The following is an 18897-nucleotide window of genomic DNA, read 5'->3' on the forward strand; positions in this document are numbered from 1 at the left end:
GTTTGTTCCACCCTCTTGTCATTCATGGTATTCAGTGGCATAGTGCGGTTGACACTGTGGAACAAATTGTCTATAGTATCTTTGTTTGAGTGATCTTGTCTGAGTAATATTACTGTTAGTAACTTAGGGGATTTTTGCCTTGACATTTTCCTCATGTTAAATGCTATTATTTATTGCCAGTGTTTGATGAATACTTCATTCTTCATAACTGTCCCAGTGAATGGAAGACAATAGACACCCATGGAAAAAACATTTGGGCAAAACCTAAAAAATTCCCAAGCCAAATACTGTACTATGGCAATTTACTATCTTTACTTCCCTGTTGAATCATCCCTCAGACAGAGACAAAATGATTGAAACCACCATGGTTTGTTTTAGTCTAGCCTTCCTTTTGAAAATACACAATCCAACCTTTAAAAAGCACCCAGACCTTGGAGAGTGCACCACACAGTCCAGCCCTGTTGGCTCTCCATCCCTTGAAGTTCAGCCTTCTACTTTTAGACATGCTAGTCCCAAGTGGCTCAGTTCTTTGGCCTGGCAGAAGTTCACCTCCACAGCCACCAGGTAAATGTTAGTTTGGCGAGACATTAGTGCCATGCATGGCTTGTTGACATGTCAGTCATGACTGCCTCAGAGTCAGACAAACCAGAGAGTGTGAGAGAGCTGGTGCCTCTAAAGTCAGTCGTTCAGCATGTTCAGCTCCTGGCTTCCTGATGTGGACAGAGGGCAGGCAGTAGAGCTCTGTTAAACAGCAGATGTTTTACACTGCGGCCGTTACCCTCATTTCCTGGGCGGAGAGCTCCTCGCTCTATTAGACGAGTAACAGGAACCAGATAAAAAAAGAAGAGTTAGAGGGAGAGAGAGAGAAAGAAGCAGAGCGAGTGAGTGCTAGAGAAAAGTTAGCTGAGCTCAGAGCTCCCACAAATTACTTTGTCACCAGCAAGCTCTGACAAGCACCGGGAGAGAGGGAGCGTACAGGGAGAAAGGGAGAGAGGCAGGGAGTTAAATAGAGGTGCAAATAGGGAGTTGTATCAGAAGGGACTCAAGAGGGAAGGTGTGAAGGAGTTGCAGAGGGCATAAACGAGGTGATACCGATGGATGGGCAGAGGGAAGCGAGGACAGAGACGAGACTACAATCCGATTCCCAAAACAGCGTGAGCTAAGAGGAACTGTTACTTCTGCTACTGCTGTCGTTACTGCTCCTGTCTGGATGGTACACTCATTTAAAAAGAAGGTGTGTCAAACCGAAATTTTGTTACCGGAGGACAGTTGTAAAGGGGGCTTGATAACAATTAGAACAGTGGAAAAAGAAAACAGTAGACTTTCCTACAACAGCGTTTGATTGACAGTGAGAGAGTTTTGCTGTGTTTTTATCTGATAGCATCCCTATTTGAGCTGTTTTCATCTCAGGCTTGATACACAGAGAGCATACACTATCATAGTACTGTATTTGAGAATGACAGTTACAGAAACAGCTGCTCTCTGTGTGAAGTAGACATGAGTCGGACGTGTTGAAAGCAATTTCGGGTGAACTGCAGTTATACACAGATCACATGCTGTTATTGCTAAAAAGAGGTAGTCAGAGCGGACAGCGATACAAGTTTATCAGATGTTTTTCTGTAGGGACATTTCTTTATGGCTTGACTGCGTAGGTTTGTGACTGGTATAGAATAAGTTTGTGAAAGTGATTTCCCTGCACCACGGATATTTGATTAGCTCTGGGCTGACTCAAAACCCCTGAGAATTTTATCTGAGCTGTAAAGGAAGCCAGAGGTCATCTGATCAAACTTCAAAAACAGAGACATAGGAAGGTAATTTTTTCACTTTAAGCAACATAAGGACATATTAGAGACATTTAGAGAGGGCTTATTTGACATTACATCCATGTACAGAATAGTCCTGAATGATCTGTGAAGAGACCTGGGTCAAGGAAGACAGGAAGCAGTGTCAGCTGAAAAGCCTTAGACTCAAAGCCTGCGGCTGCTCTCTGTGTGCATGTTTGGCTGGGCTCTGTTAGCATCTGACAGCTACGCTTTGGACTCACATCAGCATCTGGGACGTCATTGTGTTTTCTGTGTGGCTGAGTCAGAGGCTGGCTCATCACTCGGTGTCTGTCTGCCCACTCGGATTCTCTCAACCTGCTTCTATGCAAAGAAGACACAAGTGTTAGGTGGTTTTCACAGCAGCAGCGACAGTGGTGGCACCAGTAGTCTTGAACTTTCAGGACTCTCCACACTGCTTTAATTGTTCTGCAGTGTGTAAACACCTTGCGTCACTCACACCTCTCTACAGAGTGATTCACTGTTCCCTAAGCATCCCTGTTTGGAGGCAGGCAGTGAAAGAAAAGGTGAGGGAGGATTTGCTGAGAGCCAAAGCACATAAGTGGTTGCAAACAGTCAGGTTGGCACCATGAAGCTGGCATTCTTGATGCTCATGGTTGTGTACACGGTGGGCAATGTAAGCGGTATGTCCACATGTAAGACACTGGACCTGGAGATGGTGAAGAAAAAGCGCATTGAGGCCATTAGGAGCCAGATCCTTAGCAAACTGCGTTTGCCAAAAGAGCCTGAGCAGGATCAGGCAGGAGATGAGGAGGAGATCCCTACCACCCTGCTGTCCCTCTACAACAGCACCAAGGAGATGCTGAAGGAGCAGCAGACTGAAGTCCAGACAGACATCTCCACAGAACAGGAGGAGGAGGAGTACTTCGCCAAGGTGCTGCACAAGTTCAACATGACCAGTGAGTACCAGATAACTTAACAGCAATACATCAATCGTGTATCGTGCACACATGGACACCCATTGTCAACAATGGAGGCAGCTGCTGATGGCTTACAGCACTAAGAATGTCAAGTAATAGTATTGTATTAGTATAGTATTTATGCTAATGGAGGATGGAATTCAATAGGTGCCATTTGGAACAAGAACTACTGTATATAAATGTATCAAAAACCAAAGAAGGTCTAAGACATTTTCAATATTTCATATTGTCATTTCGTTGGCCCACCACAATTCAGCATAAATAAGCCTTAAAGCACTTGCTGGGATAGACAAACTATCCCTGCAGCCCAAATCAACCAGCATTTGCCCGATGGCTGGTGTCAATTCCAATCTCATCCGTAAATTCCCTCAACATGTGTCCCCCTTCTGATATCCACCCAACATCTTCAGGCAGTTTGAGGAGTTCAGAGATCGCAGGTGTAACAAGTTAGTGGTACTGTGTGTTGCATCTGGTCTGATGCTCTGTGTTGCTTTCATGGTATCCACAGCATTTGTACTGCTTTATTAGCACTGTTTGTTTGGCTAGCTTGCATATGCTGTTTGTTCAGCCAAATGTTTTTTGGCTATAACTGTGCAATGACTCCCAAACTATTATAATAAACAGATTTTTTTTGTTTTGTTTCATTGCTCCATTGTTCTCTACATGCCTATACTCCTCACCCTATCAGGCAGGCATCCACACTATCCCTCTTTTATCCACCACTTCAAAAGAAAGAGTGGATGGACCGTGCTCAGGAGTGTGCAGACCAAAGGGAGAACAAAGAAACTTTCAAAATATAGGGCATGATTTTGTTCTGCTTAGATGAAAACCAAAGAACATAAGGGAAAATGGAAAAATTAGATGGGAGAAGACATGAAATGCACTCCTTCACCCTCACCCTGTCTCATTCTCTCTCTTTCGTTTTCTCTTTTTTTCTCTCTCTCTGTCCCTCAGGGATTGGGGGTTTCCTGTAACTTGAGCATTGGGTTCTCCCTTGCTTATCCTGTCACTTGCTCTCCATCATACCTCTTTCTCCCTGATCATTTTCCATTTCATTTACATGTCTCTCTGCCCATGATTACCCGTCTCTCTCTCCTCTCTCTGCTGGGTTTCCTGAGCTTATTATCAGTGTGTTTGCAGCATGTGTGTGACAGGGCAGCTTGGCAGGAAGGAAGGCAGGCTGATGGCCACTGAGATCTTGAGTGACTCAGGTCCGGTGCAAGCGGTGCCCATGGGGAGCATGTGTTTCCTACCTCTGTGGAATGCCAGAGAACACCCATCCACTGTCTTAACCCTCAGCACGGCTCCTCAAAACACTCAACATCCACACACTCGGAAAGGGTGAACACAGTGTGTATTAGTGTAGGCCTAACAAGAAATGTTTTGCAATTACTAAAGAAAAATCCAGCTTCTGCTCTTCTGTGAGAAGTGAAAGACAGAGCACTGTGTTTTAACAAAGCAATTAAAATAGAATCCAACTGGAGAACAAATTGGTTTTTTTTTTTAAATCATTAACAATCCTATTCGTCACTTCAATTTGTGGTTCTTTTTATTGGACGACTCACACTTTCCTGATGCACCAAAACAGCCTATGGGGATGCATAGTTGTGTGCAGAGCATTTTAGAATTTAATAGTTTTGGTCTCCATCATGGTAATTGTGTGGTGGATTAGGCTAAATTCCTTCTGCCAGTTAGCAGTCACATCCCTCCCTTGAAGCCCACACAAATTCACCTCTCCCATTTAACATGGTATTGGTCCAAAAGTAATTCAGCTCGTTTACAGAGGGAACTCTTTTCTCCTTTGAAAACCAGCCACTTTGTGCCATTCAGGAGTGAAATTAGTTCATTGCTCTGGAATAATGATTATATTTAAGAGTAAATTAAGCTGCTACCAGACTATGATGAAGAAGAGTAGCAACAGGGGTCGGACAGTATGTTTAAAACAGGGTGAGGTGGGGAAACGAGATATCGGCAAGTGGGCTGTGGGAGGGTGGAGCCGAGCATAGGAAGGAGGCAGGTATTTAGCCTGTTGCTGGAATCTGGTTCCTCCCACTGATAATTACAGAGCTGTCTCCCTACCTGTCACAACAGCTGTCCCCGGCTTACCTGCGGATAGGCCCTGATTCAACACACAAATCCCCCCACACCCATGCAGGCTAGGGAGCTATCTTTACCCCTATCTGGAAGAACGAGGCCTTTTCTCAGCCGAGTATGGAGAAGAAATTTTACACTTTGTTCCCTCAAAGTGTTATATTTTGATCACACGAGCAGGTCAGTGACAGGCCTCCAGAAACAACACAAGCTGTGTTAATTGGAAAGTAGAAGCTTCACCGTAGTTATGATACTGCTACCGATATGCTTCTTAGGGGAAGTGATGTAATTTCCTGTTTCGTAAACACTTCTCTAACCCTTAACACATTTATCTCAGTTTACTCAAACTAGCCGGAGACGATGACTTTCCGTGCTCGGTGCTGCTTGGTACATCATTGCCAATTCACTGCTCTCTGAATACTGTACACTGTTGTGACGCTCTGTGTTTCCACTCATGCACTTACAACCAAACACTTGACTACTATGGGTGGGACCAGTAAAATGTCATCTCATTTCCCTTTACACTTCACACCAGCTCTTTTCAGTTTCAGTTTGGCTTCACTACAAGGGGTGAAACACTACCTAAGTAATGACACAGATGGCAATACTGGTAAATGATACACAAGCAGCCGTGACATGGAGGATCCTGGTACAGCCTGGAGAGACTACGCAGCTCAAGTATGCGAGGCTGGGTTGTAGCTGCTGTCAAAGAGTAATTCCCGGACTTGAGAGCAGAGAATCCCGGCTTTGGCAGGCTGAGGCAGAAGAGTAGAAGGTTTGGGCCTGGGCCAGACCCGCGCTCCATTGATACACATCTCCAATTTCTCTGCACCCCCACTCACACCCTTCCACCCCTCACAAAATGTGAGTTATATTCATGAGTACATTCTTCACTTCGCTGTTTTCTTTGCATTTACCGTTACAACCCCCTCCCTTCTACACCTCCTCTTACTCTCTCTTTCTACACAGTGTTTCACTCTCAATCGTCTGCCTTCCTGTACATATCTTTGCATGTCTCCGACCAACTTAATCCTTTGTAATGTAACGCTGGTAGATTTATGGTGTTAAAGCCTTCAGTAGCTTGGCTCTGTTTTCTATCAGGCTCTGCAGGGGGAATGTTCCTGCTTTCATGATATGGGCAGGCTCAGGAATATAAGTTGCAAATATGGGCAGGGATACTGTAAGAAAACAAAACACTCTCTATGGTCAACTTTACAGCAGCTGGAATAGATGAATGTTTGGCTGCAGTTAAGATTATTGAGTAACACTGTGAATTTGGCTCGTACAGAATGATGAAAAACATTTATGAAAAAACTTTTCATAAAGTAATATGTATGAAAAACAGTAGTAAACATCTCAGTATTACATTATGTAGCATATTGCAGTGTTGTAAGTACCAAGTGTGCAAATATAATAAAGTAAATAAGTGAATTTTGAATATAGTGTAATGCAGAACAAATGTTCATAGCTAAAATAATCTGAACTTTAAGGACCTCATTCTTTGAACCTCATGTCCATTAATTGTTCCAAAATCATACGTTCTTGTGCCAAGAGATATTGCAGTAAATTGTATTTACTATAGACACCGTAATTGTGGTCTGCCTATCAAAAACACAAGAGCTCCATGATCACAAACTCACCGAGCTCCACCACCTCTCCAAGATCACAAAATGGATTTGTCTCATACCAAAACCTTTCAGTACTGCTCCTGTTCTCCTCTTTATCACTAATATTGGTCTTTGATTCAGGAACCTGGAGGAAAATAGGGAATGAAGGGTGAGGAGAGGAGAGAAACTCTGATCCAGATTTGAGTGTTTTAAAATGTAGTATCTGCTGACAAAGAGTGCTGAGCCAATATTTAGATCCTCCTACATAATATAGCTAGACAGTGCTCCGTAGTTAAAAGATCATAGATAGCTCTTAAAAAACACAGACGAAAAAGTTACACTTAAAAGAAGAATATTGTAATTACAATTACTATTCAGTAAGTAGTTGAGTAGTTCCCCTTCTTTATGGATAAGGTTGGTTTCAGACACTAGATTATATGACATGCCAGTGGGACATCCGTTTTTGGATATTGTGCCTTTATACATCCAAAAACTCTGTTATCTGTGTTGAGATTTCTTCTTGCCTGAACTTGCTTGTCCAAAATGGTTTTATGAAATCTCCTAATAAGTAATTGCCTGTTTAAAATCACACAGGAAAAAATAACACAGAGAACACCAAGACCTCCAAAAGCATCCCGATGTACTTCAACATCTCTGAGATACGGGAAAGTGTGGGGGATTACCGCCTGCTGACCAGTGCGGAGCTACGGATGCTCATCAAGCAAACCACGATACTGTCTGAGCAGCGGGTGGAGCTGTACCAGGGTCTGGGGCCCTCGGCCCGCTACCTCGCTTCCCGCTTCATCACTAATCAGTGGAAAGACAAATGGCTGTCCTTTGATGTCACTGAGACCCTGCAGAACTGGCTCAAAGGGACTGGTGAGATAAACAAGCTTTATTTACTGATCTGGTACTACTATGACCTCTGTTTGTTTAGTTCAGCCCATGTGCAATCTCATGCAATTTCCAGAGGATATTTACCTTCACAGATAAAGTAACCAACCAGTTATAAAATTGCTCCATGTTGTCTTACCAGCGGATGAGCAGGGTTTCCAACTTCGGCTGTTCTGTGAATGCAGCCAGACGACTTTTGAGAGTGGCTTCAGTTTTTCCATTTCTGGGATCGCAAGTGGTAGGGGAGACACAAGACTCTTACAATTGATGACGCAGCAACCACCCTACATCCTGACCATGTCCATCCCTCAAAACAACAGCAGCCACTTCACCTCACGCAAAAAACGCTCCACAGAGACGAAGGACACCTGTACAGCGTAAGCAATCCTACACATATCACATTGCTCTGTTGTATCTTACTTCTTTAAAATGTTTAAAGCAGCTCTAAGAAACCTAACCCATTGGAAGCTTCAAAAGGCAGTGAAAGGTAAAACACTTTAACTACCCCGTTTACCCTCTTGACAAGTCTGTGGTCATTTTAATAGCTGTATGGTAAATGGCCTGGCCATCAGGAGCTCAAGGACTGTTCAACATGTGGATAGGAAGAGCGGGGGTTCAAACCACCAACCCACTCTATCTTCTAAGCCACAGCTGCACTGGAGCACTGGCTTAGTGCTGTAAGAAGACAATTTATATCTCTTTATATCTCGTTTTCTTCGGGCAGAGAAGTGAGTGCAGTATATCAGACACCAGACTTTCATTTAGTGGTCTTGTTTATGATGGGAAAGACTTCTCAAATGCAGCTGCAATTTGTCATCTTACATTCAAACTAACCTTAGAACAGCTTTGAAACTGACTTACTTTGAAAATGTACCTTCTACAGCAACTAAAAATCCCATCACACCTTTCAATTCACTAAAGACGATTCCCTGTTTTATCTTATGCAGCCAGACAGAGACCTGCTGCGTGCGGAGCTTGTACATTGACTTCAGGAAAGATCTGGGCTGGAAGTGGATACATAGGCCGACGGGCTACCATGCCAACTACTGCATGGGGTCCTGCACCTACATCTGGAATGCTGAAAACAAATATTCTCAGGTATAGTGAAATACCTCGCAATAAGGTAGCCATGTAATGTTTGGCAGCTCGGACCGAAAGCTTTCCCATAACTTGATTTTTTTCCCCCTCTGAAGGGCTGTTTTGATTCACACCCCAGTAGTGATGTGTGTGGAACACATCAAGTAATGATAATAATAGCTTTATTTGTATAGGACTTTTCAATACAGGTAACGAAGTGATTTACAACAATCAATTTAAAACACACATAAACATAAAAATAACATAAAAATAGGCATCACACAATAAAAGGTTTTTTTTTTTTTTTTTTATAAAAATGTGTCTTAAGAAGTGAGATAAAACAGGGGACTGACTTTGCAAGCCTGATCTCCTCTGGCAGATTGTTCCACAGCGTAGGGGCCCTGACAGCAATGGCCCTGTCTCCTTCGGTTTTCAGCCTAGACAGGAATGGCAAGCAACGCCCTACCAGAGGATCTCAGTCTGCGTCCTGTAGGGACTTAAGAGTAATTAAAAGAATTTTAATATCGATCCTAAAATAAACAGGCAGCCAGAAAACAGGGGTGATATGGTCACATTTTTTGGATTGAGTTAAAAGCAGAGCTGCAGCATTTTGGACTAACTGTAGGCGGTGGATTGATTACTGACTGAGACAGGTATATAGGGAGTTACAGTAGTCGGGGCGTGAAGTATGTGTTGCATGAGAGTCAGGGAGGGTTTAATTTAGTGCTGAAATGATAATCGATTAGTTGGTCAACAGAAAATTAACACTTCTGATAACTGATTAATTGTTTAAGTCATTCATTAAGAAAAAAAGACAAACATTCAATCGTCCAGCTTCTCAAATGTGAGATTTTGCTGCTGTTGGCTGGACAAAAAACACAATTTGAAGACATCACTTTGGTTATTTTTTACATTGTTTTGACATTTTATAGACTAAACAATTAATCATTTAATCAGGAAAACAATATACTAATGACATACTAATTGATAATGACAGTAATAATTAGTTGCAGGCCTAATTCAAATAATATAGCACTTTGGACTTTGACTGATACCAAAACAGATGTTTTTAGCCAAGCTGTGGTGTGGCACTAGGCAATGGTGGTCTGTTGGTCCACCACTTTGGTCCAGACTGAAATATCTCAACTATTGGATGGATTACCATTAAGTTTGATTCAGACATTGATATCCCCACCATCAGGTCAAAATGTTCATTTGTCTCATACTTTGGTTTATAACCAAACACCTGCAAAACAAATGACATTCCCATCAGCCTCTGCTGCGCTTTGTGTTTAGTGTGAATTAGCAAATGTTAGCATGCTAACACAATGAACTAACATGGTGAACATGGTAAACATTATACCTGCTAGGAGTCAGCATGTTAGCATAGACATAACATTTAGTGGTGCCTAAGTACAGCCTCACAGAGCCATTAGTGTGGCTGTAGACTCTTAGGCTTGTTCAGTTGAAGTCACACGTAACTAACAAACACTCTTGTAACTCAAACTCGTAAATCCTTTGTCTATTACAATTGCTTCGGCACATGTCACGTCGGTGATGAAATTCTGAGCTGAGTTCTCTGTGTTCATGTCTTTCCCTCATATAATTGTTAACAGATTTTGGCCCTGTATAAGCACCACAACCCAGGAGCCTCTGCCCAGCCCTGCTGTGTTCCCCAGGCACTGGAGCCACTGCCAATCCTCTATTATGTGGGCAGGCAACACAAGGTAACTATACCACAGCCAAGTAACCTCCATTCTGAGGGGAAAGGTTTACAGAACATTTTACGTGAAAGCAACACTAACAGATGATTTATCACATTACTGTTGATTTTCACTTTCAGGTGGAGCAGCTGTCCAATATGATTGTGAAGTCCTGCAAGTGTAGCTAAAAATACAACATGGCGCACTGCTCTGCCTCGCCTCAAACATATACGGAGATGGAAGAATTTGTGTGAGACCACAGAGAGGAGCATGTGAAAGAGATAAAGAGGACGAGACTAATGTGGACAAGGGGAACAAAATATTTTTAAAGTCATCAGGATCTTTGTGGTCCACCTTTCCTCTTGTGAGCGCTGCCATTATCATGTTGAACGCACATCAAACAATGGACTTCTTTATATAGATATTATAGATCATATTTTCTATGTGTATATACTTTTTCCCTTGCAGCAGTAAAAATATCTGTCTTGAAATGAATTAATTTATTTGTTGGAGGGACAGATCTGTAAAGACGTGATATACATGTATACAAGTGTGTCAGTTTGACATGGAAAATGATTCAAATGATTGAACATAAACAAAAAAATGTGGATTAAGGATGCCGAAGGACATGAGGACCAAAATGACCTTGATGGAAGAACACTTTTGGTTTCACAGATGATTGTCTGGGACATTTCTGTTTGCCATATCTTCCTAAAGAGGTCATAGTTAAAGGTGCTAAATCTGGAAAACAGTGGTTGTTGGGGTTTCCCTGGAAGATAATGCCACAGGTGTTTTTGGAGAGAGTTACACCGTAAAGGACAGCAAACAACCACAGGGACAGTCCAACCTGGGGAAACTCCATCTGACTGAGGCTGGAGTTGTCGGCCAGCTGAGCGACACTTCACAGGAACCGTCCATCAGTTTTACTTTGCTTTGTTTGTTTTTTCAACCCATGTGATTTATACAATGCCTTTTTTTGTCACTATGTTCGTGTTCATTATTGAATGTCAGCTTGTCCTTATGAAGCCACCCTTGCTGTCAAAGCCATGAGTAATATCAGTGGTTGTGAGAGTGATGACACCATGTTTTTCTCCCTCTCGGGATTTACAGTCAGCTTGTTGTCTTTAGATGGTGAGGGTCAGGGGATGTGGTTGTGGTGTTGGTTTTAGGGAAGACATTCAGACTTAATACACACATTTGCTGTTTCTTTTAATCGCCATAGTAAATTAGGGGCAATGTATTGCCTTTTATTTCAGGGCAAGTTTTGACTTTCATCTGAAGTGTGATGCGTTTTGCACAACTCAACAATTAATTCAGCTTCTGTGATGTGTTTTAGGAATAAAACCAACACCTTTTTTTCAGTTTACCATATTTTTATAATGCACTTACCATTTGAAATTTGCATTTGTAAATATTTAAAAAAAAATTGAAATAAACATTGATGTTAAATTATCACGTCAGAGTGGAAGATTTTTGTGAGCAAAATAAAACCACATGCAATGTTTCCACTTGTCAGAGAGCTGTGTTGTGAAGGTGTATGTGTATTGTACTTGTCTGTGCATGCATGTGTACGTGTGTGTTTTAATTACAACAAGGTGAAAGAACATTTTACCAAATGAACTGAAATGATGAACTGAAACACACCTAGTGTGTTGTGGACATGAATGCCACCACCATTTAGACATGCAGTTTTGTCTTGTCACGTGAAAACATAAATGAAAGGTTTTATTGTGTTAGTGTTGGGCATGTTGTAGTCTATGAACGTATAAGTATAACACGTTCAGGGCATGGTTCGCTTATGTAAAAGGTAAATGTTTGTTGAAAATGTAACTTTACTTTGTATAAAACTCTGACTTCAATTAGAAACTGAGAGTATGCCGATGTAGATCAAAGCTGTAGTTCAACACTGATGTACAGGGCCCCCACCCATACACACCTCCTTTTCCTCCTACACTTTTTCAGTATAAGGCTGCTCTTCTACTTAAATGTCTGTCATGTAATCCTTTGCTGATGGGGATAAATCTCACTCAGCATGCTCAGAGCACACATCATGCTTCTTTCAGCAAATTTTATAAAACCAGGTTGTGCACTTAGATCTACCAGTGGAAAAGCGTGGCATATGCCAGGTGTGTGTGGTCTATTTCTGGGCAAGCAGTGGATGCATGTTTACTCTGGACAACTATGGACTGAGTGAAGAAGAGCAGCAAGCAAGGCTTCACTGATGGCTAAGCCAACACTAGAATTCCCGGACGCACAGCCGCGTTCTTGGCATTGCCTTTACCTGTAGGGACGCACGCCATACCAACATTTTTTACTATCTCCTAGCACCTCGTCCACCCCGCCCTGCCAGCCCCACCCCCCTCCCTCAGTACTCAAGGGATTACTGGCAGCCCACGAGGCTGAATTAAAAGTGAGGAGAGCAGGTCCAGACCCGTTGGTAAGTCCCAGACTTAAGGGCAGTGACTACATGGAAAATTAAACACACATACTGTACACATGCACATGAAAACACTGAACCCACTGACACACAGCCACAGCTCAAGCACATCAACGTCAAATGCCTTACATAAGCTTTGTGCTCGTGAGTGGTATGGGGGATGCTTGTGCTGCTAACAAGGTGACAGTGATCTGTGCTATCTTGTTCCAAAGCTTCTCATGTTACCCAGGGTTCCTCTGGAAAGCACAGGAATTTTCCTCATGTGAGCCAACACAGAGAGCGCTTGTTTGGAAAGCACTCTCCGAAGGCAGATAAACAAGGTAAAATGAAACACGATCAACATAAGTGAATCCCCTTTTGTCTCACCTCTCAAAATGATTCACACAGATCTGTTGCCAGGTCCTGATTTTTAATAGGGCAGAGGCACAGTATGTACGGTTTTATCTTGGCAGGGCAAATGTAATTGGAATGTTAAAAGGTATTTTTTCTCCAGGAAAACAGGATCATTACCAAACCAAAACAAGCAAAACATGAGTTTGTTGGAGGAGACAAGATCATTAAAATTAGTTTCTAAAATGCCTGCACTTCCACCTGTTTTACTTTCCCTGTAATGACCAAACAAAGGGTATGGATGTCAAGAGGATCATAAATCTATCATGGTGTTAATGGAACAGTCCCAGAGGGAAGTCAAACTCAAGTAGGCTTGTCCTTCTAACCAATGTTCATTTCTCAGCAGCTGCTTCCTCTTGAGCCCTCAAGCTTTTTTATGGGACTGAAACTTACTGTTGACACCTCCTGCCATAGACTGAAGCGCATCCCAGAAAATGCTGCATCCAAAGGAAAAAAAAAAGGGCGTACTTGAACCCAACGTACTATATACGGGTGTTACACAAGAGAAAAGAGAGAAGACAAATGCCTGCAGTTTTTCAAGGTCAAGCAGGTGTTCTTTCACCACTAACGCAATCCATGTGCAGAGTTTATACGACTGCATGAGTAACCAGAAAGTTGTTCTTTTGCTGCACTTCATCAGAGTGAATAAGTCATTCAATTTTGACATAATTGGCCCTTTAATTGCATCCATGTGCTGTGTTTCGTCTTCTTTTATCTGCACAAAAATGAAAGGCTCTGTTTCATGTAATGCTGCCTGAAACATTTTCTCTATGTGGCACTTTTACAAGTTCACAATGAAAACTGATCATGCTAAATGTAAGCAGATTTGCCACGCCGCTGGTCTTGAAATTCTATTTTGGGTTCTGTCATATTACAACATCTATGACATTTGCAATTATATGTCCACTGATCTTTTGCCACAACTGGTCATTAAAAGTGGAGCAGTAAAGCGGCCTGGTGTAATTCCTGTGGACTCAGACGGAGCTGACTGTGACCTTAATGACACACTCCGGTGTCCTGCTGCTGCTCAGCTCTGCTACGCAGTCACACAGCTGCTCAAAGCCATTGTTGCACCAGGTGCTCCATACGCACACAAATACACACACATCAACAAACATGCCTTCCTACTCCCAGTTATAACTGTTTTGTGATAATAAAAAACCCCACTTCGTTTTAATTTCAATTTTGATTGCAGGCTGTCATTTCATTTCACTTTAAGACAGAAATAATTTCACTTGGGTTGTTTTATTTATTTTTTAATGAATCCATTTCCTTAAAAATAACATTGTAACTATTTTACATTGCTATAATCTATTTTCATTGTAAAGTTTTTATTGTTGGGAAATATTTCTATTGATAAAAGGGGTCTGGCTGAATAAATTTAGTTTTCTCTATCCTGGATTTTAATTGTGATATTTCTTTATTTTGTTTAATTTTATTTTTTATTTAGGTGTACCCTATTTTATTTAAATCTGTTTAAGTTAGTCTGTAAGCCATATTATAATCATATGAAAGAGTAAAATCAATTGCAGTCTCTTGTTTCACTTTACGGAAAGGCTTTGTGATAGCTGTAGTTTACATTTACAAAAGTTTACTTTATTTCTTAATTTCAATTTAGCTAGATTACTATGTTGCATAAATATCTTCCCATTCTTGACATATTAACATTAACACACAAACACACACACACACACACACACACACACACACACACACACACACACACATTTTTTTGTCAGCCTGCCCTGAAGGGCTTTGAGGACCAGAGAAAATGTCCTCACTCTCAAGGTCTACAATTGGTCCTCACAAAGATAGAAGTATAAGCGCTTATATACACACACACACACACACACACACACACACACACACACACACACACCCTAACAAATAAACTGGTCTCACTGACTTTTTTTGTGTGATTATTTGATTGTGATACATATGAAGTAAATTCTTAGATTAGTGAGTCCTTAGAAATTCACCACAGTGTCTACAGATTAAGTGAGTTTTGAGATGTTTTCACAGAAGTGTGTGAAGGCAGCACTGCTGAATATGAAAAAGGTTAGCGGTGAGTTGACAAGTTTTCCCCTCTCCACCTGTCTTGTCTTTACCACCGTCCCTCTCACTTCACACCTGCAGTTTAAGAAAAGATGTTTATCACAGTCTGAGTCAGCCGACCATATCTCTTGCTCCATCTTTTCTTTCTTTCTTTTCCTCTCTCATCTTTTTGTTAACCCCTACAAGCGCTTTGAAGATGCCTGGCCGTTTTGAGTTATCACCAGAACTAAACAAGGCAAGTGATAGGGGAAGAAAACAGATGTAGGTGAGTGAATGAATGGGGGAAAAAGAGAATAAAAGACCACACACCTCTGCTTGGTAGACATTTAGCTGTTTAGCACTACTGTCTACAAAATAAAAATTAACTGGGGAAAAACAACATATTCACAAATGATTTTCATTTCCTTTTCACCAGATGGTGGCTCTGCTCTTTTGTCATGCACATAACCAGTAGCGAACATCATAGCTTAATACGTGGAGGATCAAAGCCAGAGGATAAAGTCAAACCCTTTTCAAAGTGAAAACTACAAAGGGAAAGTATGATAAACCATGTGAGTGTCTGAGTGTGGTTATAAAGCATGCTGCGCCCTGACTCATTTGCTGGACCTCAGTAAGTAAGAAATGTTTTCTAAAAAAGGAAAGGTACCAATTACATCTCTTGACTGGCTCCTTCTCACGGTACCGCCCCTCAGTTTCCTTCCTTCTCAGAGTCTCTCTCTCTTTTCCTCTCTCTCTCTCTGGCCCTGGACACAGAGGGACAAATGTACCCCTATAAACAGCTACCATGTCCCTGGGTAATAAACAGAGGAGAGGATCTGACTCTGGGGTCTGAAAAGACAACAGTGGCCATGTAGACACTACACCCAGAGGAGATGCAGCCCCTAAATAGCAGTTTAATCTCACAACCCCGACTGAGGAACGTACCCCAGTGGGTGATGGTGACAGTGGGAGGGGATGAGAATTTGTGAGGAGTGAGGTTTGAGGGTCCCATAATACCTCTAAGCAGTCCCTTGCTAGTCTCTATTGCACTAGCATCTGTAACTCAATGAGTTTTTAACAGTGAGTTTCTTTCGACAGTCTTATCTAAAAACTCTGAACATCTTTCTGTGGTTTTCTGTTCATATTAAAAACTAAATGCTTATCTACTCTTGTACTGGCATGTAAAATTTGAACACAACAACAATTTTAAATGCGCATGCATTGATTTTGTTTTGGTCACTCGATGACAGAATAATTCTAAAACAAGCTGACGGACGGACTTGATATATTATCACCTTATAAAGACTAAGCATAAGATTCACTGTCCTGTTAGCTCTGTTTTGTTCTCCATCAGTTGCTGAGAAAACTATCCCACTGTTTAGCTAGATCTTTGACTTATACTAACTTTTTCCTCTGGTAAGATATAGTGTGTACAATGGGTTCACCAGAGTTAGTTTGTTGAAAACAGCTACCTGCTGCTGCTGGAAACATAGCTGGTAAAACCCAAACAATGAGCTAAAAGAGGCTAAAAGGCTTCGTAGAGCTGCAGCGATGGGTTATTATTCTCAGTGGGTTTGTCACTGGGAGTGACTCCGTTCACATGAAATTAGAGCTGAAATAAATAGTTGATTAATTGATTATTCGATCAGGAAATTGTGTTTGTGAAAAGTTGGGATTTGCTGTTATCTTGAAAAATGAATCGATTCATCGGGAAAAGAATGACCTGGTAGTTGCAGCCCTACCTGACATATGATTCATTGTAAATGTAAAATAAATTGATCAGTGGAGATAAATTCTATTTCATTACCATTGATTGTATACTACTTTGAATGTTTCATTGTTGTATCATTTGTGTCCTTCACATATAATTTAATAATTCTAACTAGACATTCGGACAACACTACAAAATGGCACACTATGGAGTGCACTATTTAGTGAATAATGAATGATTTTGTACTCATGTTTTGGAGCCATGTAGTTACAGAAGCCAGTGGAATAGAGGCATACTGGGAGAAAGGGTGGGACTACAGCTTTCGATAAACCCCTTAGTGAGCTTGGCTGAACTGAGGCTGTGACCCTCACCAGTGGGAGTAAACTTAAGTTCAATCCCACTGCCTCCTTCATGCGCTCACACACACACACACACACACACACACACACACACAGTAAAGCAGGGGCAAGGCTGCTGACTCCTATTAAGAGAGGTGTGACTTGAAGTCACAAATCACACACACTGGTGTTAAACTGACACAGTGGACAGGAAGAAATATAATCTTCCCGTTCTGTGAATGCACACACACACATACATACACACACGTAGTGTCTGTATCACATGGTAACCTGACTCTTCTTAATGGATAAATGGGAGGTTAGGGAGGTGTTAGGTTTTCGAGGATAACTTGGTATAGGGTCTGTTTTAGATTAGTCAGCCCTGACCTGCGGCCTCTTGTGTCAGTGGGGCTCTCAACTGTATTGATGGGCGTATAAGGGTTATGACAGCAGAGAGAAAGGCTCGGCAGCTTGTTCCTCCATTGCCTCCACTCAGAGGGACATTAGGTCAGCGTGCCCCCACCCCTCCTTCCTCTCCCCACTGGCTCTGAATTCCCCACTGAACAACACATTCCTCCTTCCCAGTCCCTGTTTATGACACGCCATCCTTTGAAGCAGCATGTGAGTGTTTGTGTACGTGTATGTGCAACGGTGCACGAATGTGTGTGTGTTTGTGTGTTAGCCTTGAGTAACTTAGCCTTGGTGAATACAGAAACGTTTCAGCATGAGACTATCAAAGTGTGTTTGAGTGCGTTGTGAGTATTCTGCGGATCCGACCCACCTGAGCAGGTATGATGAGGGCATACATCTGTGTGACAGCTGTTTTTTTACATCGTTGCACCGAAGGCGGAATCTAGGCCAATTGGATTATACAGAGAGAGGGAGAGTGCATGAGAGGAATGGGTGGAGCAGAAAGCTATGAGTCATCACCAAACTTGGGATGCGCTCGTTTTAAAAGGCAGAGATCGAGAGGGACAGACTGGGTGTTGAGATGAAGAAAAACAAACAAGTTTATTTTCTAATTAAAGGAGCCCTGAAGGAGAGGGTGGGGGTGTTAGGGATTCGGGGGGTGGCGGAGGTCAAGGCAAGCTGAGTCATTCCTTTACACCCATTTCCTGTGATCAGGGCATTTTGGGACCGGGCAGCAAGGTGAAATTATGTGTTTGGTTCATGCAATCCTTCCTCATTTCTCTTCCCATTCAGTGCACTCTCACACGCAATCAGAATATACATGTACACCCATGAGAACATATTCAAACACACTAGTGCATACACGTGCAGTATGTATATATGCACACAGTGCTCACACATATACATGAACTTAAACCTATATGTACACTGGCATACACAATTAATCTTTTGCCACATCTGTACTAAGAGATAAAACAATTGGCTCCCCTCAATCAATGCTATCAAGCTTTACTATTATTCACTACTTTTTAACTGCATCTGATATGTTTTTTCACGTTCTATGCCTATTATTTTGCACATACTATAGTCACCTTTAGTCCACTTCACTGTTTTTTATATATAATATAGTTAAGTTACTTTGCAGATTTTACCTAAAAAAACATGAGTAATTAACATATTAATATATTACAATATGATTAATTTTTATATGTTAAACTATAAAATAGTATACTATGATCTCCATCTCAACCAGCTACATTAAAATGGTGTTTCCTCACGAATGCACCAGTAATAACAATCATATACCATATATTATAGATATAGCATTGTATAATGTCAAATCTGTGTATCATCATTATTATTATTCCTATCACTCATCATATCATATCATCATTCCTATTATTATTAAGTTATCAATATTAATATTACCACTACCACTACATT

At 41.6% G+C, this 18897-nt stretch overlaps 2 protein-coding genes across 2 annotated transcripts in view; one reads left to right on the plus strand and one right to left on the minus strand.

Annotated features, from left to right (window-relative positions):
- The window catches only part of LOC122879503 (cyclin-dependent kinase-like 1), a 34684-nt gene that overhangs the window by 9260 nt on the left and 6527 nt on the right, over positions 1-18897 (minus strand). The window lies entirely within an intron of this gene.
- On the plus strand, positions 745-11586 carry tgfb1a (transforming growth factor, beta 1a). Its single transcript, XM_044203666.1, has 6 exons — positions 745-2740; positions 7054-7338; positions 7496-7730; positions 8301-8451; positions 10047-10157; positions 10274-11586. The coding sequence occupies exons 1-6, from the start codon at positions 2410-2412 to the stop codon at positions 10319-10321; spliced, it is 1161 nt and encodes a 386-aa protein (XP_044059601.1). The 5' UTR covers positions 745-2409; the 3' UTR covers positions 10322-11586.

This window comes from Siniperca chuatsi, linkage group LG7 (assembly GCF_020085105.1).
Source record: "Siniperca chuatsi isolate FFG_IHB_CAS linkage group LG7, ASM2008510v1, whole genome shotgun sequence".
NCBI lineage: Eukaryota > Metazoa > Chordata > Actinopteri > Centrarchiformes > Sinipercidae > Siniperca > Siniperca chuatsi.

Bases quoted from the DNA above. Each gene is read 5' to 3' on its own strand.
- tgfb1a (XM_044203666.1), top strand. From the start codon at position 2,410: ATGAAGCTGGCATTCTTGATGCTCATGGTTGTGTACACGGTGGGCAAT. The intron at 7,339-7,495 runs GTGAGATAAACA...TTGTCTTACCAG, and splicing joins GAACTGGCTCAAAGGGACTG to CGGATGAGCAGGGTTTCCAA. The intron at 7,731-8,300 runs GTAAGCAATCCT...TATCTTATGCAG, and splicing joins ACGAAGGACACCTGTACAGC to CCAGACAGAGACCTGCTGCG.